At 43.2% G+C, this 24,721-nt stretch overlaps 4 protein-coding genes and 1 pseudogene across 4 annotated transcripts; 3 read left to right on the top strand and 2 right to left on the bottom strand.

The window, feature by feature from the left end:
• Positions 1–5,477: 5,477 nt before the first annotated feature.
• On the top strand, positions 5,478–6,532 carry LOC114945635 (uncharacterized). Its single transcript, XM_029321895.2, has one exon. It carries the CDS (start codon positions 5,478–5,480, stop codon positions 6,333–6,335), a length of 858 nt encoding a protein of 285 aa, XP_029177728.2. The 3' UTR covers positions 6,336–6,532.
• A 4,128-nt stretch (positions 6,533–10,660) lies between these two features.
• Positions 10,661–14,118, bottom strand: LOC114945634 (uncharacterized; annotated as a pseudogene).
• Positions 14,062–15,960, top strand: LOC146719472 (uncharacterized). The gene has a single exon (XM_085490122.1). The coding sequence runs from the start codon at positions 14,390–14,392 to the stop codon at positions 15,503–15,505; it is 1,116 nt and encodes a 371-aa protein (XP_085346248.1). The 5' UTR covers positions 14,062–14,389; the 3' UTR covers positions 15,506–15,960.
• Positions 15,961–17,551: 1,591 nt separating this feature from the next.
• On the top strand, positions 17,552–18,258 carry LOC146719471 (uncharacterized). Its single transcript, XM_085490123.1, has one exon. The coding sequence runs from the start codon at positions 17,557–17,559 to the stop codon at positions 18,130–18,132; it is 576 nt and encodes a 191-aa protein (XP_085346249.1). The 5' UTR covers positions 17,552–17,556; the 3' UTR covers positions 18,133–18,258.
• Positions 18,259–20,424: 2,166 nt separating this feature from the next.
• Positions 20,425–21,571, bottom strand: LOC146719470 (uncharacterized). Its single transcript, XM_085490124.1, has one exon. It carries the CDS (start codon positions 21,499–21,501, stop codon positions 20,425–20,427), a length of 1,077 nt encoding a protein of 358 aa, XP_085346250.1. The 5' UTR covers positions 21,502–21,571.
• Positions 21,572–24,721: the final 3,150 nt, after the last annotated feature.

Below are 24,721 nucleotides of genomic sequence, written 5' to 3'. Positions count from 1 at the left end.
CGTTATGAAAAATCAGGATTGCATGGGGGATCAAAAACCCCTTATGTGCAACGGGTTCTGGTGGCTACCCAGCAATTCCAGGGTCCCCTCCCCCGTTCCCCGGGAATACCGGGGGCGTTCAGGTTTTCCCGCGCAAAAAGGGTGCCGCGTTCTCTGGCAACTACCAGATTGGCCCCCTTCCGGCCTTTTCCTCCCTTCGGAGACAACACGTCGATCTCAAACATCAGCGTCTCCCTTTCGTTTGAGCTGACCGGGAAAAATGAAAAATTAAAACGTCATTCCCGTCCCGGCGACAATTCTACGCGCTTGGGGAATTTGAGAAAAATTATGAGAAAGAGAAACTTACCGCCCAATTTTTCCAATTTGTCAACTTCAAGAAAAGGGGGGGACCCCATAGTTGAGTCGCCCAAAACGCCGCCCCCCTGCAACGCGAGGGGGACGGTTCCCTCGACACGCACGGGGGACCTCTTCAAATTTCCCGTCCGGAGCTCTTGGGCCCCAACCCCTCGCCTCGAATGGGGCACCACATCGGACCCCGAAACCCCCACGCTCGAAAACTTCTCATTTTTAGCCCGGGGTTTACCTCAACGCTGACGCCCCAAAACGACAACAAAATCGGGAACAAGCGCCAAAACTACGTCCCAAGCCGGACCCGGATCCCCAATGTGACTGTGCCGGGAAAAAACCAAAGCTCAGGGGCCGCCGTATTAAGGCCAAAATCCCTGGGAACGAAAGCATTGTGGGGAGAAAAGCTTGTTAAATTGCCCGGGGAACCCCTTTTCTCACGATGTCAATCGAAGAAAAATGTTCATTTTTAAAAAGCACGCCCACAATTTTTCAAGGGGGAACAAAACCCCTCCCCCCGCCCCCAGGGAACAGGTCTGCCGCCCATCAGTTTCCCCCCCTTGCCACGACACTAGCCTCCCCCCCAAGCGAGGATCGAAAGGCCATCCCCCAAAACGGCACGCGTCAACATACTGACGGTAGGTCCCTCACGCAGTGCGGCGTATCGTCAGGGGGCTAGCTGTCCATCATTCTGAAAGGGGTAACGTTTTCGACTCCTCGATTTTCACCCCAGGGTTTTCCATTTGGGGGTTTTGGGGGACCCCCCCGGGCCAACCCCGGCAAGGTCCCTGAAAATCTTTAACTGACCACGCCAATTCCTGGGGGATACGTTTTTTGCCGCGCCCCTCTGACGAAGGCCCGCATAAGGGCCAAAAAACGTTTGGGCCCCTTCAAGGCCTCCGCTGGCCGCCCAACCTTCCGGGACGACACCCCCGGGTTCCCCGGGGCGGAGGCTCTCGTTTTTTTCAGGCGGGGCCAAAAGGCGGTCCGGGGCCTCCCCCAAAGCCCATTTTGGTTGGTTCCTCCGGGGGGTCAGAGCAAAAAACCGAGGATCCCGCCGCACTTTCCGTTTGCACCGCTGATTATGCCCTCGTGATCGGGTGCTCGATTCGGGAACAGGAACGGGCCCCACGCTTTTCCATCCCCCCCCCCGACAAACAAAGATGTGAGGACTTTTTGCGCAGTCAACCCCCGCCGCGGGGGATTGTGGGGGTTGCCATTTTCCTCACCCCAACAGCACTGGGGGAGACTCGCAGACCAGGGAACTCTCCTGACGCCGGAGCGCTGCGTCCAGGATCCTCGCTTGGGTGCCTTACCCAGTTCATGGGGAAAACGAAGCCCTGCGACACAACGATGAAAAAACTGCGGTAATTGATCGAAAAATTTACTTCCACATCGGGGGTTTTAAAAGGAATCCACACCCCACCAATGAGGTCTCTTAAAAGGATCGCAGCGAACGCGAGCAGGGAACGCAAAACACGCATCTCCCAGGGTGAAACCTGCTTCCGACACTCCCCGCTTGCCCCGTGGCGTAAAACCCGCAGCCTCGTCCCCGCATAAAAAAGAGTGGCATTTTCTTGTGCATCCAGACGTTGGGTCGCCCCAGCGCCCGGGGGGGCTTTCCCGGACGATGAAGTGCGGAATACCATTGGAAGGCACTTAGGCCGGTTGCGTCCATTCCCCCCATACACTTTTCACAAAGCTGAGGATAAGAGGAGTTTTTTTCCCGAGGCGTGTGGTTGGGGGTTTGCTACTCGAGACGTCGTCCCGGGCAACCACCCTCGGGGGAGAAATCGTCCTCCAGAGGAAAATACGCAACCCGAAGGCGGGTGGTTTCCTTAAAAAAATGGGCACCAAAAACAATGGGGAATAAGGGGCGTCCCGGGATATCCATGAAAAACGCGCCCCGGGGGGGGAAGCCCCCAACGCGGGACTTCAGGCCCCCTAAGCGACTTTTTTTGGGCGCGTCCCCGTCTAAAAGGAAACACAAGAAATTCCCTTGAAACCGCACTTCTTCGACCAAGGGGTTTGGCTCGCCCCAGGTCCCGCGCGAAGATCCTATCCAACTACGTGTTAGGGTTTGGTTGGGGTCCCCCACTGCCGACAGCCGAGTCAGTTGGCAGCAACTGGGGGTGCCTCCCCCTCGCCCGCCTGAGAATCCCGCGGCTAGGCACGGGACGTGGAGACTCATCGCGAATCCGGGTTTCGCCGATGCACCCAACGAGGGTACCCGCACCTTACCCCCGCACGCTAAAAAGGGGAACGTTAACTGTAATGGCCAAGGGAAAAGGGGCCCTGTCAAAAAGTGACCTTCCAAGACTCGAGCTTGGCCGCCGCCTTTCCCCCCCACGTGACACGCGTTAAACCCCGTCGATTGGGCAGCAAAAACCAAAATCTTTGTGGTCGACCAAAGGGCACGCTTTGTGGATCCAAGGAAAAGCCCCGGGGGAAGACCTTTTTTTGCCAACGGGGTCCCAACCCAAACCCTTTCCAAAAAGCCCGGGACCGGGGGGGTCAAACAACCCGCGGTTTGGGATAAAGGGGGGGTTTCTCCTCAAAAATTAAAATCACGCATTATGGGGACGGGACCACCCGGTTTGGAGGAAAAGATGCGGCCATCCCGGGTAAAACCGGAGGGGACCTTTCTGAGAGCACCGTTAGCCCCCATGACCAAGGCCTGGTCGTCAGGAAACCGACCCTTTTCGCTTCTGGGGGTTTTCACCCCTTGTTCAGCACGCAGGGGTCGTCGGGTTGCGCAAACCAACTAAACACCGGACGGCCATGATCGGAATTGGAAGTACCGTCCCTGGTTACGAGGGTAAACACTTCCTTCCCTGCGGGTTCCCCCCCCCACCCGCAGGGCGCATGTTCAACACGCACCTTGGCCAAATTGACCCTACATGATGCAAAGGCGTTTAAGAGGGGGGAGTCTGAAAATTTTTATCTTTCCCGGAGGAAAACCCCAAAGATCGCCCCGCAACCTCAGGCTGACCGATGCGATCGTTCTTTCATCGCGGACCTTTCACAGAAGTGCAGCGTCTGGGATTGCTTGACACGGTTTGGGTGTTCGAGGGGTTCAGGGTGAAACGCGTTACTCGTGTTCCCCTGCAAAGGGGGAAAACGACAACACCAAACCACCTTGGGCAATCTGCCCCCCAGCCGGGTCCCAACCGGGCCCTTCCTCCGCAATGGACCCGGGGCCAATCCTATCCGGGCCAGCAAGGGGCCCCGGTCCCGGGCCCCAAAGGGGGATTGCGGTTTCATCTGTTTGGGGGGGCCACCATCTAAGGGTGTTAAACCTCGGAAGTTTTTGCCCCTCTTCGCCGATTTGTCTCCCGGGGGTTCTGCCCGACTTTAGGGACGGGGCACACCTTGTTGGAGTGACCGCCCCCTAGAGATTTATTGGGCATCTCCGGGGGTTTTAGGCTCGCCGGCACGCCAAAGGGGGACCGTGCATTAAACCCCCCCCCGGCCCCGCACTTGGTGGATTTTGGGGGGGCCGCGTAAAAATTCCCAAATACACCTGCGGGGGGTGATGGCGAAACCACCCCCCCCTTCGGGTTAAATACCCCTCCCCAAATTGAAATGTCTCATTCTGACGTTGCAGGCACTCTCCGCGACCAACGATTTTCAGCCCACCCCGGACACTTCCGTCGGGGGCCCCCCTTTTCCCCCCCTCCCTGAGCCGTGCGGAAAGACAACCTGGGTTCCTCGAACAAGGCAACTCTCAAAAAAGAGAATCACTTTGGGGGGGGGGTAAGGAGTCATCCAGGATCCCCTCTTTCAAAATGGCGAAGAAAGAGGGCACCCCAACGGCTCTTGCCCGGGGGTCCGAGATCCTCCCCAAGTCGATGGCCCCTTCCCCCGGGTCACGAAGGGACACGGGAAAGGGGGTGGCGTGGTCACCATCAAGACCGCGTCTTCCGAGCTCATGCGTCCGCTCGTCAAGATCGTCCTGCTTCCCGGTGTTGAAGCAGACACGACGATTACCGATGCGTGAAAGATACGCGACGCACACCACACACGATACACACAATTATACACACTTCCGGTCACATCTTTCACACTTTACACAATACACAATTCACACACGATTCAAACACTACACGCCATTTGTACACCTAACGGAGCATTAATTATGCCATCATAATGCATCATTGTCTTACGCGACCACTCTCACTCGCGGTATTCACCAAACACGTGGCGGATATTTCACAGCTGATCGAGTCTAGCGCGACACGCGATCACCACGTGCGTCGTGACGCGCAGCCGCACCGCCACAATCACCGACCAATAAAGCGCGGCCCGCGGCCAGCAATCATCAACGAATTGTTTCGTCACAACGTAACAAGGCGGGCGGGATGTTTGAGATTGCAAATAAATCCGAGTTATTTCATGCAATTTCAAGTAAGTAAGCCTATCCATTCTAATCTATTTCAGTTGTTATTATCATGCGTCGCGGTAAAATAAACAATAGAAAAAAATTCACTCAGATCAAAAATATCTACGTACATAAATCATTAGGGCAATTAAAATGTCATAATAAATAACAATCCCGCAACGGGTACCGCACGGAGATATAACTGCCGATGTCGCAAAACACATGCGCAAAGCGGTCACGTGGCTCTGGAAGGCCAATCAATAAAATAATCGATCCGCTCGCGCATGTCAGGCCCGTGCCTACTCCGCGCGAGAACCGGGCAGCCAATAACGTTCGGCGCCCTTGCGTCACATCACCACTTTTGAAATGATCGAAATCAATTGGTGCGTGATGACGTGACGGGCCCTAGCACCGCGTTGATAAAAGGGGCGTCGACGAAATTCTTATTCTTATCGCCTTTCCGCCGTGAAACACATATCACAAACCGCTTATTAGATAAACCGCAAAACCACGTTGACGACCGCCGCTTACTCCGCACTCTGATTTGATTCCGATTTTTCTGTAAATAATTACTATTGTGAAAAGTTTGTTAAAGTGTTGTTTTTTTAACTGTGGATAATATTAAAGTCTTTTTTTTTTAAATATAAAAGTGACTCATCCTTTGGTGCCACGCGATCCTTTCTCTCGCATCGCGTTCGTGAACAATGAAGAACTAGGAAGTATTAAACAAGAAATAGAAAATTTGAAAAAGATGATGCAAGAAGTAGCAGGTGGCTCAAAGGAAGGATTGCAGAGGAACTACAGTGAAGCGGTAAAAAATAAGAAGAAAGAAAACATTATAATTGTGCAACCGAAGAGGGAACAGGAAAGTGAAACTACCAAAAAATTGGTGAAAGAGAAGATAGATATAAAGAAGCTGGAAGTGGGAATATCAAAGTTGAAGAAAGGAAATAAAGGATCGATTATTCTTGGATGTGAGAGCGAGGGAGAAATGGAAAAGCTGAGGGATACAGTACGTGAGAAGCTAGGTGACGATTTCAAGGTCACAGAACCGAAAGGAGTAAAACCAAAAATAAAGGCTGTAATTGTTGGAGAAGAAGAAATGCAGATGGATGATGAAGCCTTAATTGACACAATCAAAAAACAAAATAAAATTGACGAAGAACTCCACATAAAAATAGTAAAGAGAATGGCCAAAGGTAACGAAAATTCTCGTGCTGGAAGTGGAAGAAAAGAAGACGGTTCCTTAATAATGGAGGTAGATGAAATTGCCCATGAGCTGATGCTGAAAAAAGAAAAAAGAAATATCGGATGGAGGAAATGTCCTGTGTTTGAACATTACAGTGTTAAGAGATGCTTTAAATGTTGGGGTTACTATCATATTGCTAAAAATTGTAAGCGAGAAGAAACATGTCATAAATGTGCTGGAAATCATAAAGCAAGTGACTGTAAGGTAACGAAGATGAGGTGTGTAAATTGTATGTACAAAAGTAAAACGTACAACTTAAAGATAAATGACGAACATGATGCGTTAAACAGAAAATGTCCGACTTTCACCAGAGCACTAGAGGAGGAGAAAAAAAGAGCGGGCTGGGAGTCCACTAAGTAGCAATCATGGATGGAATCAATTGTATACACGAACTCGCAGAGTGTGATGGCGCACAAAGATGAAATTCAAGACTATATGAAGAGGATGAATCTTGCAGTCGTGGCGTTGTCGGAGACTAGGCTCATTGCGGAAATAGAAGACAGTGAAGTGAATGCGCCGGGATATAGTTTAGTTAGATGCGATGAGGAAAATAGAAACACAGGAGGCGTAATGACTTACATAAGAAATGATATCAAATATGAGGTAATAGTTAAAGAAAAAATAGTATCTAACTGTTGGTGTGTAGCGATCAAAATGCGAGATAATATATATAAAGGAGTAATTATAGTAGTGTACCATTCACCGAGCGCGTCGGATGGTGATTTCTTAAGATTTATAGAGGATGTAGTGGACCGTTTAGTAGCGAAAGGGCAATGCATCATGTTGGGTGATTTTAATATAAACTTAATGACGGAAGTGTTTTATGCTAAAAAGCTAGTAAATGAGATGTTGTGTTTGGGCATGAAACAATACGTAGATAAACCAACTAGGATTACAGAAAATAGTCAATCTTTGGTAGATTTAGTTTTTGCAAATACCAAGGTAAACTGTATCGTATATGATAAGCCGAGGATAACAGATCATTTATGGATAAGCGTTGAACTTAATAGAAGTAATATTGAAGAAAAATATAGAGAATTCATTGGTAGAGATTACAGCAAATTTCAAATAGATGATTTTCTATATGCAATAGAGGAAGGATTAGAAAGTAGAATTAATTTAGGGGTAAATGAAAGAGCAGAGAAATTTGTGCAGAATATGGTAGCGGCGTTAGATAGGGTAGCACCAAAGAAAAAATTTAAAATTCCAAAGATATGACAAGGAAAAAAATGGTATACGGATGATATAAGATTAGCTACAAATGCAAGGGATGAGGCGTATGCAAGAGCGGTATATACGGGTGAAGAACAAGATTGGTTACAGTTTAAAACTGAGAGAAATACGGCAGTCAAAATAATTAGAAAAAAAAGAAAGAATATTATGAGAACATGATAGATGATAATAAAAATGATCCTGTATTAATGTGGAAAACTCTAAAGGAAGTCATAAGAGGAGAGACTAGGGGTTCGAAAGAAATTAATAACATAGACTTTGAAATATTAAAGAATGTAGAAGAATGTACGTTAGTGAATAATTTTAATATATTTTATATACAGAGCATTAACGATATAATAAAATCTATAGAAAAAAGAGACAGTAAAAATACAAAAACCATTTATGTTGTAAATAGTAGTGATAAAATGGAATATTTTAAGTTGATAAATTTAAGGAAACTTGAACAAATTGTTATGGCTTTGCCAAAGAAAAAAGGAACAGATGAGGGAATATCTAGTGATATATTAAAAATGAGCTTTCACGTAATAAAAAATGAACTATTGAAGATAATAAATGATTCATTAATAAAAGGAGTGTGTCCGGAGGGATGGAAAACATCTACTATTGTACCAATTCCTAAGGTAGAGAAACCAAAGAAAGCAAGTGAATTTAGACCAATTAATATATTACCAATTTATGAGAAAGTCTTAGAATTAGTCGTAAAGGAACAAATAGATGAATATTTACATAATAATGATATTATATCAGAGCATCAATCAGGATTTAGAAAATATCATTCGTGCGAAACAGCGATACAAAGCGTCATTGATGATTGGAAGTTAACAATTAGTGAAGGGGAAATAGTAGGAGTAATATTCCTAGACTTAAAACGGGCATTTGAAACGGTGGATAGGACAAGATTGTTAAAAAAATTAGAGCAATATGGAATGAAAGGAATAGTGCTAGAATGGTTTAGAACATATCTAAACAACAGAACGCAACAAGTCAAATTTAACAATCAGTGGTCAGAACGTCTTAGAACGGAATACGGAGTGCCACAAGGTTCGGTACTAGGACCTCTACTATTTATAATATATATAAATGATATAATCGAAGTATGTCCGGAGGGATGCAATATAAAAATGTTTGCAGACGATACGCTTATATATGTAAGTGGAGAAAGTAGCGCAGATATAGAGATAAAAATGAATATGGTTTATTTTAATATAATTGAACGCTGGATGAATATAAATAAATTAAAAATGAATGCGGATAAAACGAAATATATGGTAGTTAGAAGTATTCGAAAAGAATTGAGAGGCAATACTATTTTGAAATGTTTGGATGGAACTAAAATAGAACGTGTGGAAACTATAAAATATTTAGGTATAATTATTGATGGCAGACTACGATTTCAAGATCATTGCGATTATATGCTTAAGAAAATAGGGAAAAAGACTAGTTTTTTAAACAGAATAGGTAACTTCGTGTCAGCCTACACTAGATGTATTGTATATAAATCCATAATAGCGCCTCATTTCGAGTATTGTGCCACTCTATCAGTCGGGATGGGAGAAGCGCAGTTAAATAAACTGCAGGTAGCTCAAAACCGTGCCATGAGAGTCATATTGCAATGTAATAGATATACCAAAGTTGAGGACATGCTGCAGGCGCTGCAGTTTATGTCCGTAAGGAAACGATTATATTATAATGTAGGTGTATTTATTTTTAAAATACTAAATAACATGGCATCGGTGGCGTTAAGTAATAAAATAGAAATAGTGGGAAAAGAATGTGATAGACAAACGAGGCAGGCCGGAAACATAGTACTAACATTGCGTAAAACGAGAAGTGCGCAAAAAAGCCTGTTTTACGAAGGAATAAAAATGTATAATGCGTTACCCACCAAGATAAAACAATGTGAAGAATTAATATTATATAAGAGACTGTTAAAAGAATATGTGTTAAATAATGTATAGTAATTATGTATATGTAATAGCTGTGAAAGCTAATAAAGATCAATCAATCAATCAATCAATCAATCTCTCTCTCTCTCTCTCTCTCTCTCTCTCTCTCTCTCTCTCTCTCTCTCTCTCTCTCTCTCTCTCTCTCCCTCCCCCCTTTTTCTCTCTCCCTTCTTCTTTCCCTCTCTCCCCTCTCTCTCTCTCCCCCCCTTCTTTCTCTCTTTGTCTCTCACTCCCTTGGCGTTTCTACTTCTTCTTCAACTTTGAGTAAAGCAGAACAAAAGGGACGGAGTAACTCAGCTATTCCAGCGATTGCTCCAACAAATATTAGTTACAATTAAGTCATATCAGGAGTTTACAAATTATTGTCAAATTAAAACATTATAAATCTTTATGCTACCAGTCAGAAATAAAAAAGACTAGAGACAGCATTGAACATATTACGGTAACGATCGTCAACAGAATGGTAAAAATTTTGTCAGTAAGGATATTTTATACGATCTTAATTATTTTGTTATAGATGTCATTTAAACGCTCTGTATTTTTTTGTGAGTTTTTTGTGTGTATAATCGTTCTATTCCCACATTTTTTATTCGAATACATATCCGAAAGATTGCAAAAATAGCTGATAATATGCAAGAACCCCCTTTTTCTCAAATTCCCTTTTCCCTGTACATAATAATATACTTACACAATTTCACGCATTGTGTGTGTTATACAAATTACAAGTCATAATCACAAGCTATTTCTTCATGCATCTTTGTTTTGGACGATCGATCCATGAAATTGTTTCGCGTTTCCCTCAGCACACAAACCTATTCTCCAAGATATAAATAGCATTAAAAACCTCGAAGTGTAAATGTAACGTAAATGAACACAAAAATATGACTTACCATTTTTTTGAATTCTGAACAGGAAGGGAAAGAAAAAGAGAGAAGCAGTACATCAATGCAACATAAAGAGAAAAATATTACATGCATAAAAGACAAGTGGACTTATATATACTTTTTACTTGCCTGTCTTTCCTTTCGTGTCCACATTTTTGTAATTTCTTATTATTTTTCTCTCCAAAGACCTATTATATATCTCTTTTTAATCAGTATTATGTATATAAATAAATTTTCAGAGGCGATTCTTAGTAAATGCATTGGATAATTTAACTTACGAAAATTTTGTTTCTTTTGACACAATCAAAAATAAAAAAATAAATAAATAAATATAGCAAATGGATATGAAAAAATAAGATAGTTGATACAGATTAACAGCATAATTTATAGTTTTCAAAAATCAAATCCATCGACTTTAACATTACATATGAGATATATCATTGTTGAACTGTGAATTTTAAAATATGCATAAACACATGATTTATGGACTCATCGTCAGTCTGATTTTCATTTTTAGGAAGACAATGAGACAAAATATAAAAAAAAATTTTATGTGTAATAACATTATATTAAAAATAATTATGTATAATTAACGACTATTTCTCTCAATATGATAACATTAATTCTGGAAAGAACGTAGTACCGTAAAATAAGACATCGATGTTTTCAAAACCTTTAAAAAATATCAAACTTCTCGTCATATATTCTTTAACATAATTACAAAATAATTTTTCGTGCTTTGGCTCTGTTGGCCGATTTAGAAAACATCATATTTATATTCTTTATATTGAGAGCCGATAAAAATATTTATTTCTGCGTGATAATTACAAAATGTTATGTATATAACTAATTGTACAATATATACAAATGTACAATTTTACTTTACCGTTCCAAAATTTTCAATTGATAAGGGCATGATGTTGCCAGCAGTTACTTTGCAGGGCGACATAGTTCTGCTTAAAATTAGAAGAAAGATCTTTCTACATTTTCGAGAAGTATAGTACCATCTTCTTTTGCAACTATAATGCAAAATGAGATTCATATTATTTTAGATATAAAAACTAGCAATAAAACTTATATTTATAAGCGTTATGCTTCGCAATGAAGGACACAAGAGGATTTTCTGATAATTTAACAAAAAATACTGAATCGTGACGTAAGTGTTCGCGCCTTACGAAAAAATATGAATTAAAAATAATTGACGATAAACGCATTCAAAGATATTCAAAGAAATTCTAACATAGACTTATACGGAATATCGCTGTAATCCAATAGAAATTGAGCCTGCCAGAATTATAGATAGAGATGGAAGAATTGTGCAAAATAGAAAGACACAGGTGCTACAATACTGTCTCCATTGTCTAAATTCACCATCACCTGGAAGACAAATTTAAGTTTTTAGAAAAATCAAAGTTTTTTTGTCTTCGACTTTAATTAAAGTTAATTAATTTTAAAAGACACATATGCAATGTTATAATGAAATTATGTTCCAAATTGAAATACTGTCTTTTTCCTTTTTTAACAGCTGTTGATATGTTCTTTTTGTTGCTGCAAAGATAAAGGTCAAGTCATACCTGTATACCGGATACAGTGCTAGAAAGTATCATTGAATAAAGACAGACCAGAAACATATTTGCAAATAAGAACTCGATCTGTTCGACAAATCTGCAAAATCACGAATCTCAATGTGTTACAAGTAATTTACAAGTAATAATGAAAAATTCTCATTTGGAGCAAACATTATTTATTTAATTAATAATTAAGATTAGGAAGATGGAAAGAGGGAAAGAGAGAGAAAAAGAAAAGAAGATTAAGCGATTAACATGTACTCTACTACATGAAGATGCCTACGTAGGCAGTCCAGTGCGGCGTCATAATTGTTATCATCGATTCTTTGTACCTCTAGACGAAAATTGGCGTCATTATTTTTGCCAATGTTCTCCAGCACGTGTCTAGAAGCGTGTTCAAGTGTTGGCGCAAGATACTCTTGTTTCAATTTTGCAATATCGAGTCGTCATTTGATTCTGAATATTCTTACCCAATAATTTCGAACATTCCGCAAGCATGTTGGATCAAAGCATAATAGAAGCTATCAACAGCGACAGCAATCAAGGAATGAGACAATACAGCTAGAGAACTGTGTAGCATTAAGAAATAAAAGTGCTGCTCCATTTTCGCGTTGTACTCAAGTTGATAGGACAATTTCGACAACGGTGGCATTGTTACGTTCTCTATATTTTTTTCCATTATCGTCAGTATGGTAGGTTTAAGAATAAAACTCAATGGCGTTAAAAAGAGGATTACTATAAATTTATATAAGCAACATATATTAAAGGAATGAGAATTGCCTATGATATAAATGACTAAAGTTAATACAATAAATTAAATACAAATTGTTACATTCTTTCAACTTTTTTTAAAAGAGTGGATATGTAATAAAAATAAGAATGGAAAGAGTTTTTGAGTTTCTTTCATATTTCGAAATTTCTATAATTAATAACATTTAATGAGCATCTGTATAAAAATGCATAAAGCATAAAAGCATTTTCCCAAAAATGTAATTTTTTCAGTTACATAATTTGTAATATCTTTATGAATTTTTCCCGATTCTACCAATACATACTCGCATAAACTTTCGTCAGATATTGTCCGTATTTAGTATGCCGTTGTAAAATAGTTTTTTCAGTTTCCGTGTTCAGCAAAAGCCAGTCCTCCTCCATTGTCTTAAAACAGGTTCTTACCTATATAAGTATACATTTCCTGCGTTTTTTTTCTTATGTAAAACCACATCAAGTGCAATACGACGTTAATTGCACGACTAAATTTGCATGCAATCTCAATCTACCTACTTTTTCACTGTATATCGTCATAAATACTACTTGATAACTAGTTAGTAGAATGATCATCAACGACGGCACACCTTCGAATATGTTGTTGATGTCGGTTGCATGTAATAGATATAGCGTCTATGTTTAAATAAATATCGCGGATTATATCGACAAAATTGGGATATGAAAAAAAATGTGCAATTAATTTTCTCTATACATGATTTTTAATAACATTTTATGTGTAACAAGAGCGCTTTGAACGCCATACGCCATATACTAAAGGTGCAATGAGAAGTATCTGGGGTACAACAATACTAAAAGAGAACGTAAATACTGCCACGAAGATCAGACACTTAATACCGATCGTATGATATGACCATATTCCAGCCAATATTATAAACACCTTGGAAAACGCGTAATAGCGACTTTGCCAACAGTCAGTAGGAATACTAGGGGGGTTCTAACCCGAGTCCTCTGAGGGGGGTGCGGGGCGGGGGGATTTTCGGGGGCGAGGGGGTATGACGTCACGCGGGCGGGGGGGTCTTATCAGCAGATAAGCTTATCTATGTTTATAAACAAAAGATAAACAATATCTATTACAAAGGGCTGCCGACAATCGGGGGGGGGGGGGGGTGGAGGTTGCGTTTCTTCTCTTCATACGTTTATGTTTATAAACAAAAGATAAACAATATCTATTACAAAAGGGCTGCCGACAATCGGGGGAAGGGGGGGGGGTTGCGTTTCTTCTCCTCATACGTTATCTGTATATTTCTAAGAAATATAATCAAATTCTAAGAAGGGCCACCGCTTGGCATGCGCCGACAATCAAGGGGGTTGCGTTTCTTCCCCCATACGTTATCTGTATATTTCTAAGAAATATAATTAAATTCTAAGAAGGGCCGCTTGGATCCGAGCGCCGACAATCAGTTCTCTGAAAATCTAAGATAATCAAATTTTAAGAAGGGCTACCGCTTGGCATACGCCGACAATCAAGGGGGTTGATACATGATCTATACGTATATTTCTAAGAAATACCAGCACCGATAACCAGCGGCTGCAGGAATTTATAAACAAAACAAGCGCCGAAAATTTACGTCATCTAAATTTTTCTCGTTCGTACGTTGACGAACAAAGGGTTGATTGGGATATATAACGAGGACCGATGCCGCTGCCGGGGCCATAGTACCACTGGCGAGCGCACGCTCTCTTCATTCAAGATGTTTGTCATGCTATCAAGTGCTTCCGACATTCTCAGTTTAAGTGCCGAACAGTTACAATATATTCCGAAGATTGTTTTACTACAAAAGTGTGGATATTTCGTAGAGCATTTGTGGGACAAGCTTCCAGAGCATATCAAGACGGATCCGGAGGTTCAGACATATCGTCGCTGCCTCGAACATTACAATCGGCCGTGGATGCGAACGCATATTGACGGTCCAGCACCGATGATCAGGGATTGCAGCGAATGTCAGCGAAAATAGGCTGAGGTTAAAAGTGTGAAAAAGTGCCAGACATAAAAAATGGAGAACATTGAGCGCGACCTGTTGGAGCGTTCCCGCCAAGTCGGCACCTTGGGCGAATATTTCGGATGGCTGCAAGAGTGCGAAGAATTTATCGAAGAGCTGGAAGAACGCAGCCGTGCCAAGCGTCCGCGTCTCTCGATTGGACATAGGCAATCTCTCGTGGCGAGAATAGCGCGACTCGAGGGTGCGAAGGTGCGCTTGCAGAGACAGTATGTCGGTGAATCCATGTTTAGTGGTGGATCCATACCTAGTGGCAGCGGCGGCGGCAATAACGCGCAAAGACTCGTTTGGCGCGAGATCGATACGGCGTTCGATAGCCGTATACTTACCGGTGCGGTAATTAACGTCGACTATATCGAACCGCGTCAGTTTTTGGAAAATGCAGCAGACATTGTAGTCGAGAACATGGAGAATGTGCTGCAGAGACACATCAGTGTAAAAGTGAACACTGTTTTCAACGGCGAATTTGTGTCCGGTGACAAGCGTGCCAATAAAAGTATTAATACGAGAAACTTTGAACTCTTTCGCACGTCCGATGTACGCGAGTGGTACGAGCGCCGCGTAATCGAGCCCACGCTAGCATCGCTAGAAGAGTTCCAGGAACGCGATAGCGGCTGGGCATTGTCGCGGATAATAGATTTGACAGTAAATATCAACAAGTATAATCCTATGCGCGCTGGATGCCATGTCAAATTACCGCAAAAAATTATGGTAAAAAGAGCGGTTGTTAATGTGCTATCAGCGGACAATGCGTGTTTCGCATGGTCAGTAGTAGCCGCTCTGTACCCCGCTGAAAGACATATGGAACGAGAATCCTCCTATCCGCATTACACCACAGTGCTGAATCTCCAAAACATTGAGTTTCCAGTGACTGTGAATCAAATTAAAAAGTTTGAACTTGCAAACGACATCTCCGTGAATGTGTACATCATCGAGAACGAGAACATCGTCCCGTTGCGTCTTTCGGAAAAAAAGAAGGACAGGCACGTCAATCTGCTGTACGTGGAAGACGAAAACAGCGTCGGGCATTTTGTTTTGATAAAAAATCTGTCTCGCCTCGTGAGCTCACAGCTGAGCAAAAAGAAATGTAAAAAATTTATATGCGATCGGTAAGTATATATATATTTATTACACGTAAATTATATTTTAATTAAATTTTCATTAAATTTTTTATTTTTTACAGATGCCTACATTATTTCGGAGCGGTGGATAAATTGCAAGCGCATACGGAAGATTGCGGGAAATTGAACGACTGTGCTATTCGGTTGCCGAGCGACAAGGACAAGTGGCTCAGCTTCGACAACTACACGAGGAAGGAGCGGCTGCCGTTTGTAGTGTACGCCGATCTCGAGTGTGTTTTGGCAAAGACCGAAGATGCCAAAAATTATCAACACCATCAAGTGTTCAGCATCGCGTACTATGTACAGTGTTCGTATGACAGTTCGTTGTCCGCGTACAATTCCCGCCGTAGTGTCGATTGCGTCGCATGGTTCGCCGAACAGCTTAAAAATTTAGCAATCCGCGTAAAAAATATTTTAACGACCAATGTCCCCATGGTAAATTTAACGCCTGACGAGTGATTAAAATTTCGCACCGCGACGCATTGTCACATTTGTGAAAAACCGTTTGACGAAGACGATACACGCGTCCGCGATCATTGCCACCTCACCGGGCGGTACAGGGGTCCTGCGCATTCAAATTGTAACTTAAATTACAAAGAATCATTTTGTATCCCTATAGTCTTTCACAATCTGTCCGGCTACGACGCACATTTTATTATCGAGGACATAGCCACAGCGTTCGAAGGGGAAATCGAATTACTGCCGATAACAAAGGAAAAATATATATCATTCTCGAAAACTGTTAGATTGACACAAGACAAAAATGCAAAAAATTATATCAAATTACGCTTTATCGATTCGTATAAGTTTCTCAGTGCTAGTCTCGACAAATTAGCATCATTTTTGGATAAAGATAAACTAAAAATTTTACATTCGGAATATCAAAATTTAACTAGTGAAAAATTCAATTTATTGACACGAAAGGGTGTCTTTCCATACGAATACATAGACTGCGTGGACAGATTACAAGACACACGTTTACCGCCGCGCGACTCATTTTACAGTTCCTTAACCGGCGACACAGTATCCGAGAGTGATTACGCGCACGCCGAGACCGTCTGGAGCCGATTCTCCCTTCGAACGCTAGGCGAATATAGCGATTTATATTTAAAAATTGATGTCTTGTTATTGGCCGATATATTTGAGAATTTTCGCGATAGTTGTATAAAAAGTTACGGACTCGATCCCGCGTATTATTATACTCTCCCCGGATATACATGGGACGCCATGTTAAAACATACGAATATAAAATTTGAATTATTAACAGACATTGACATGGTTATGTTTGTCGAACGAGGTATACGCGGCGGCCTTAGTCAATGTTCAGGCCGATACGCACAGGCTAATAACAAGTACATGCAATCGTACGACCCATCGAAACCCTCATCGTACCTCATGTATTTCGATGTAAATAATTTGTACGGATGGGCAATGTGTCAACCATTGCCATATGCTGATTTTCGGTGGGTCGACGATATATCGAATTTTGACGTATCATCTATCGCGTTCGATTCACCTATAGGCTATGTTCTCGAAGTAGATTTAGAGTATCCGCAGCATCTTCATGACGCGCACATTGACCTACCGTTTTGCCCAACGCGCGATAAGCCGCCCGGCAAGCGGGAATATAAACTCCTAGCAACGCTTTACGATAAGAAGCGCTACGTAATACACTATCGTAATCTGCAGCAGTGCACGCGCCACGGGCTACGCATAACAAAAATATATCGCATACTACAATTCACGCAGTCAGCGTGGTTTCAAAAATACATCGAACTTAACACACAGTTTAGAACACGAGCGAAAAACGATTTTGAAAAAAATTTATATAAATTGATGAATAACGCGGTATTCGGCAAGACGATGGAAAATGTGCGCAATCATATGAATGTAAAATTATTAACAAAATGGGATGGACGGTACGGTGCGGAGGCAATGATCGCTAAACCAAATTTTCATAGTACAAGCATATTTTCGGAAAAATTAGTTGCCATAGAATTACGCAAACTCGAAGTTAAATTCTACAAACTAATCTACGTCGGCATGTGCATACTCGACGTATCAAAAGTATGTCTTTATGAATTTCACCACGAATACATGTCACCGCTCTATCGTGACAATTGTAGAGTAATGTACACCGACACGGATAGTTTAATATATCAAATTAAATGTCAGGATGTCTATGAAAATTTGAAACGCGACATCGCTCGATTCGATACCAGCGATTACGCCGCGAATAATGCGTACGGTATACCGCTCGCGAATAAAAAGGTGCCGGGTCTGATGAAAGATGAGAATAACGGCGCGATAATGACCGAATTCGTCGGGCTTAGAGCAAAAATGTATGCTTTGCGGGTGGATGGTAAAAAGGACACTAAGAAGGCAAAAGGTGTCAAAAGTAACGTCGTAGCGCGTAGTATAACATTCGACGATTATACACGCTGTCTTAATGACGAGATTGAAATGACGCGTCAACAGTCATGTATAAGATCGAAATTGCATAAAGTGTATACCATCAGCGAGACGAAAATTGCTCTAAGTCCCTACGACGACAAGCGGTATGTCGTACCTGATTCGACCGACACCTTGCCGTGGGGACATTATCGAATACCGTTGTAAATAAATTATATTGTAAGGACGTATTAATGAGAATTATATATATTTTGTTATATATTTCATATATTTCATATGTTATACAATATATATATTGTTATACAATGATTGAATAAAATACATTAAATAACATTGTTTTTATGTATCCAAGAGTTGTGCGAACTGTCGAATCCCAGCCATTTCACATAAACCTCGTCACCCCTCCTGCGCAGTATTTTCTCCACGAGGTACACATCCGGATAATTTGCACGATGCAGCTCATGCTCGTAAAACGCTCCAGCGATAGATGTCTTGTGATAATCCTTGAGTAGATATGTTACGGGATTAGTATGCTGCACTTTAACAATCTTAAACACCTCGGTTGTCCAATTTGGCGTGTATCCCTTCTCGAAAAGTTGTTTGTACTTGCTGACGCGTACCTGATCACCTACTTTGAACTTTGCCGGACCCGCGATTTTTACACAATTGTACACGGTAGCCAAGAGTCTTTCGGCGATCGCGGGGGTAACGTCGGCGAGTCGCATATCAATCGTTCGATGCTTGCGTCCGTTGTAATCTGATACGAGACGTGGCAGCATGTCGAACCACTTGTAAGTACCATTCAGCGTAAACATCTTCCACATATCGTTCTTTAGTGTGCGATTGAATCGCTCGACGACCGACGCCTTCAATATCGAATATGTAGAATAGTGATTAATGTCATGTCTTCGCATAAGTCGTTGCACATCGGCGTTGTAAAATTCCTTTCCGTTATCGGTTTGCATGTTTTTCGGGCATCTCTTGCTATCCCGAATTATCTTGGCGATTGCGTCAGCTGTCTCGCTTCCTCCTTTACTCTTGAGTGGTACAGCCCACGCATACTTGCTCAACACATCGATGATGGTGAGTATGTAGTGGTAACCTCTGTTGAAACGGGAGTATGGACGCATCTCGACAATGTCGGCTTGCCACAAATCATCGTATCCTCGCACTATGACATGTCTTCGAGGGAAATTTTTTCTCGCTGACGCGTGCAACTCGTTTACCAACTGCCGTCTCTCCAAACTATGTTGCTCGTTGTTATTTTCACTATTCATTCTCGTTGTTTCGGGTTTTTTCGGGTTCGTGCCTCGTTGTTTCGGGTTCTTTTGCGTTCGCGCCTCGTTGTTTCGGGTTCTTTCGGGTTCGTGCCTCGTTGTTTCGGGTTCTTTCGGGTTAAATTCTCGTTGTTTCGGGTTCGTGCCTTGTTTTTTTGGGTTAAATTCTCGTTCTTTTGGGTTCTTTCGGGTTTTTTTCGGGTTCGTGCCTCGTTGTTTCGGGTTCTTTCGGGTTCGTGCCTCGTTGTTTCGGGTTCGTGCCTCGTTGTTTCGGGTTCTTTCGGGTTCGTGCCTCGTTGTTTCGGTTTCGTGCCTCGTTGTTTCGGGTTTGTGCCTTGTTCTTTCAGGTTCTTTCGGGTTAAATTCTCGTTGTTTCGGGTTCTTTCGGGTTCTTTCGCGTTCGTTCACTTACGTCCTTGGCCCATTCGAAAATCGTTCCTGACTCGATCACAGCCTCGTCCCAAGTCGTTTCTGATCCGTTCGTAGCCCGCCTTGGCCCGTTCGCAACCCTTACTGAGTTGTTGATAGCCTTTTATGTAACCTTTAAGGACTTGTTCGTAGCCTCGTTCGCAACCCTGTTTGACATGATCGTAACCTCGATCGTAGCGGTCGCGTTCACCACCGTTTCCAGGTCGTTCACTGCTGCTTCCGGGTCGTTCACTGCTGCTTCCAGGTCGGTCACTGATGCCACTCATTGTTGTTTGGTAGCACGCTGATAAACCTCCGTAGCTGTTCAACAATTGTTTGCAACCACTCGAAAATCCTTTCTAGACGTTTCACAACTGTTTGATAGACGTTTCTGAGCCAACCGCTCATTAGATGCCTGTGTCTGAGGTAGTGTTTGGCGCACGCAGAAGCTCTTTTATCGCAGTTTCCAACGCTCGTACATCCTTCTTTAACGCAGCCAGCTTCTCATCTGACTCTTTCTGTTGGATCATCAATGTTTTAAAGCACTCTTCCAGGTACAATTTGTTGACGACATCGGTATCCGCCTCAGGTTGCGCTACACGGCGAATCTTGCGCGATCTCGCGTCATAATCTGTAGCGACGCAATGCAGAGCGTTTTTGCGCACGCATTTTCTAATCAATCTATACCATTGATCGTCTGTGCCAGGGGTTGCATCATTTCTCCTCTCGAATAATCCAAACTTATTGATAGACATTTTTTCAATGCTTTGTAAAGTGTCACACGATAAACTAAATAGATTGTCGGGAACCTTGTTTAATTTATAATAATGCCCGCTTCACGCAGTTCCTCGATAATCGACAAGATCTCGTTGTCATGCGCGTTGTTGCCAGCTTGGTGCGAAGCATCGAGCAATCGTAGGCGATCCACTAGCTCGTTGGGGTCGTCCCAGTGCACGTAATCAATCTTATTGTTGGTTAGCGTCATAGCGCAAAGCATTCCCATGCCAGATTTTGGGTCGTCCGATTCCACCCGCGTCAACGGTGCGATTATATATTTGTACTTGTCCCCCTTGCTACCCTTCACACGGCCTTGCACATCAAAGTTGCGTTTATGCGCATTTGTCGCCAATAATATATGTTTGTATTTTTGCAAATCATCCTCCTGGTAATCAGGTCTTTTCTTGAAGATCAACTCGTACAATCCGGGCGTTCCAATGTACCGCGTGTCGCCTATGATTATATTGTCATCTTTGTCAATCGCGAATCGCTTGTTTCCGATGCGCATTTCATTCTCGTCGAAATAGACTCCGTATACATTATCAATTTCTTTCTTCTCATCAGCACCGAGGAGAGCGTCCATGTACTTTTGTCCTAATGGCCCCCAATCCTTTCGCATCATTTGTCGACCTTCCAACGATCTTAACCAGTGTCGAAGGGATATTTCGGGCGGGTTACGCGCGGTTTCGAAAACATTTTCGTCTACGAGTGTTTTGGGTATCACAGGTTGTGCGTTTTTCGGTGTAGATGTTGTCGGCAATGAAGCGTCCAATGGCTTCAAAATATCATATTTTCTTTTTTTCAATGTCTCCTCCTCCTCCTCTTTATATCGCTTGATGGTTTTATGTTTACTCTTTTTCGGTGTTTCCCCCTCATACCGTGTCTCGATCTTCACACCGTCGTCGTCGTCGGTGTTAGGCTCGTTTTTCACCGAAATCGTCGCGTTGTCGACAATCTTTTGTAGCGGCTCGATAATAGGTTTAAAGTGAGTCTTGACGGCGATATCATCATCGATCTTTCCGGTCTTCAGAGCGCGGTGTTTCTTGCGGATCGATTCGGCCGTCTTCGCAATCTCCTTGGCAACCTTTTCACGCTCGCGAATATTATCAGCCATGTCGGCAGCACTCTCTCTAGAGTTTCTCTCGACTGGGAGGATTGTTGGCGACGACTAATGGCTCTGCGGTATCGCGAACTCATTAAATCCTTTTCTGTATCGCCCGTTCGTAAGCGAGCTGTCCTTGTCTATCACTAGAAATCCATACTTTTGCTGCCAACAAGTACGACATAACTCACTGAAATCCTCATACGACATGTCGGTATTCACGTGATCGTTGTACACGTGCTTCAAATTGGTGGCGTCCTGTTTAAACAGGATTAGCAGGTTCGCGTTGTCGCGTATAAGATGTTTCGGTATTCTCGCGTATGTCTGACAGAGATAGAAGCAGTCGATGTTCGAGTGGCGCCCCATTGAGAAGTACTCTCTTATCGTATCTTGCTTGTCGCATGCCACGTCATCAAAGACAAAAATTGAATTTGGATAAGCCTCGCTCGGTGGAATGACGTCACTGTTATTGGAGAATGTAAAGTAGCCGATTTCGTCAATCGGCGTCAATAAATCTTCCAAATAGCGATATTTCGGCTGTTGCAGCGATTTAGAGTACACGTACACGTTCTCGAAACGCACACCGTGCGGACTTTCCAGCAGGCTTATCAACACGTTGATTTTACCGCAATTTGAGGGGCCGCAAACGATCGCGCGTATAGTTGTCGGTAGCATCGTACCGTGTTTGCGCACACCTTCGTTCACGCTGCAGCGTACTCTGTCGTCGTAATTCATCACTCGTATCGTCAGACGTTGTTGCACGAATTTCATTTTCTCACTCCCGATTTGACCTCCAACGTCCGCCTATTTATAGCTGCGCGGACTCGCGCTTTGCTCAGTAATGTCTAGAGATTGCAACGGATGTCAACGAAAATAGGCACAGGTCTATTAAATCGTGCGATAAACGCACTTCCGGTCGAGCTTCATATCCCCGGCTATCAATTTTGCGGCCCGGGAACTCGTTTGGAAAAGCGATTGGCTAGAGGTGATCAAGGTGTCAACCCATTGGACGCGGCGTGCCGTGAACACGATATAGCGTACTCTCGGAGCAGCGAACTCACCGAGAGACACGCGGCGGATAAGGTACTCGCCGAGAAAGCGAAAACTCGCATCGTCGCGAAAGACTCGAGTCTCGGTGAGAGAGCCGCGGCCGCAGTTGTCTGGACAGCGATGAAGGCCAAGACGAAGCTCGGCATGGGCTTGAAAACGAAAAAGAGGACGAAGAAGAGGAGGATACTTTCGGCAGCAAAACGAGGCGGATTTTTGCCGATTTTACCAATGCTGGGCGCGCTCGGATCCCTGGTTGGCGGAGCAGCTGGCGTAGCAAAAGCGGTAAACGATAGAAAAGCCGCGCAACGTCAGTTGCAAGAGATACTACGCCACAATCGCGCCATGGAAGGTCGCGGACTGTATCTCGCCCCTTACAAATATGGACGAGGAGCGAAGAAAAAAAAAAACGTCAAAAAAACGTTAAAAATGCCGAAAGGTGTAACTACAAATGTGCAATTGCTACAACTTGCAAAACGTATGCACATTCCATACTTTAGAGGTGTATTTATGCTCCATAATTTACCGATAAATGGCGCGCGAGAAAATGAGAGTGGTATCGTTAATCTAGACAGTACAGACGGTCCTGGCACTCATTGGGTGGCGTATGCAAAAAGAGGAAATCGCGCAATTTATTTCGACAGTTTTGGCAATCTTCGACCACCCGAGGAATTGGTGCGATATTTAAATGTGCCGAAATTGGAATACAATTACACCTCTTATCAAACGTATGATCAGAGTATCTGCGGACAGTTGTGCTTGCAGTTTCTCCGAGATTTCTCGCCGCAAATTTAAAGACTGACATTGCGTTATTTAACTCAGTTTTGTCAACATGTCGCTAACACTAACATTGACTGGGAAGAGTAGCGTCCTCGCGGCGACCTACTTTCCACCCATAGATTTGAGCGACGCGGACTACGAGCTCGGTCTGACGGATTTTGAAACTTATCACACTATATCGAATGTGAATTCCTCGAATAATAAATTTTACTACGGCACAGACGACGCGGAAATTACGATTCCCGAGGGATCGTACGAGCTGCAAGCGATACATGAATTTTTGAAACGTGCACTTTCCCGAAAACATAATGCTGTTAGCGATAAAGGTGTCGACGATGAAGATTACCCAATCGTGCTCTGCGCTAATTACAATACGATGAGAAGCGAGATCAAGTGTGCCTACATAATAAACTTTAGCATGCCCAACAACATTGGATCGCTGCTGGGATTCTCGAATCGTATACTGCAACCGCGAAAATGGCACAAATCGAACATGGCGATTAATATTATCAACGTGAACATTATCCGCATAGAGTGTAACGTGACCGCGGGTGCATACAGCAACGATAAACTCGTTCACACGATACACGAATTTTCACCGAGGGTACCACCAGGATATAAGATATCGGAAACGCCGGCGCAGATCATTTACCTGCCGATCTTCGTACGGAGCATTACTGATTTAGTGTTACGCGTTACTGACCAGGAGGGACGATTGCTCGATTTTCGCGGTGAAGAGATAACAATTAGATTGCACGTACGACGGCGGGCCACCCTCGTGCGACGGGATGCTCGTGTTGAATAAAGACACGAAGAACACAATCAGACCAGCAGGAACATCATTCGCTAATATCAAATCAACTACGAAGAAGAGACTCACCTCGTCAAACGTTGCGTTTTTACAATCTTTGGGATTTGCGGTGCGCACCATCTGAACAATGACTGAGATTCTCAACATCGAGGAAGAGCCAGTCTTTGACGATCGCATCGTCAAGATTGAGACTCACACATACAACCCGTTTGCCAACACAACATTTGGATACAGCGACGAGATAAGAATACCCATACAACAACAGGATTTATATACATTGCCGTATGAGAGTTTCTTATATATCGAGGGAGAACTAAAGATAAACCATCCAATTGAGGGATCCAATGTGACACTGGGAAATAATTGTGTCGCATTCATGTTTGACGAAATTCGCTATGAGCTCGATGGTGTGGAGATTGATCGCAACAGAAATGTAGGAATAACAAGTTTGCTCAAAAACTATGTAACGATATCATTCGATAGAAGCATGGTTATGAGTAACGCTGGCTGGAGTGATCCGATTTCTGCGAGTGGGCACTTCAATTTCTGCGTACCGCTCTACATGTTGCTGGGATTTTGTGGTGACTACAAACG

The sequence above is a fragment of the Nylanderia fulva genome, unplaced genomic scaffold (genome assembly GCF_048542155.1).
Source record: "Nylanderia fulva isolate GAGA-0341 unplaced genomic scaffold, ASM4854215v1 Scaffold975, whole genome shotgun sequence".
NCBI classification, from domain to species: Eukaryota; Metazoa; Arthropoda; class Insecta; order Hymenoptera; family Formicidae; genus Nylanderia; species Nylanderia fulva.
This window is presented reverse-complemented; position numbering and strand designations above follow the sequence as displayed.

Bases quoted from the DNA above. Each gene is read 5' to 3' on its own strand.
- LOC146719472 (XM_085490122.1), top strand. From the start codon at position 14,390: ATGGAGAACATTGAGCGCGACCTGTTGGAGCGTTCCCGCCAAGTCGGC.
- LOC146719470 (XM_085490124.1), bottom strand. From the start codon at position 21,501: ATGGCTGATAATATTCGCGAGCGTGAAAAGGTTGCCAAGGAGATTGCG.
- LOC114945635 (XM_029321895.2), top strand. From the start codon at position 5,478: ATGATGCAAGAAGTAGCAGGTGGCTCAAAGGAAGGATTGCAGAGGAAC.
- LOC146719471 (XM_085490123.1), top strand. From the start codon at position 17,557: ATGTGCATACTCGACGTATCAAAAGTATGTCTTTATGAATTTCACCAC.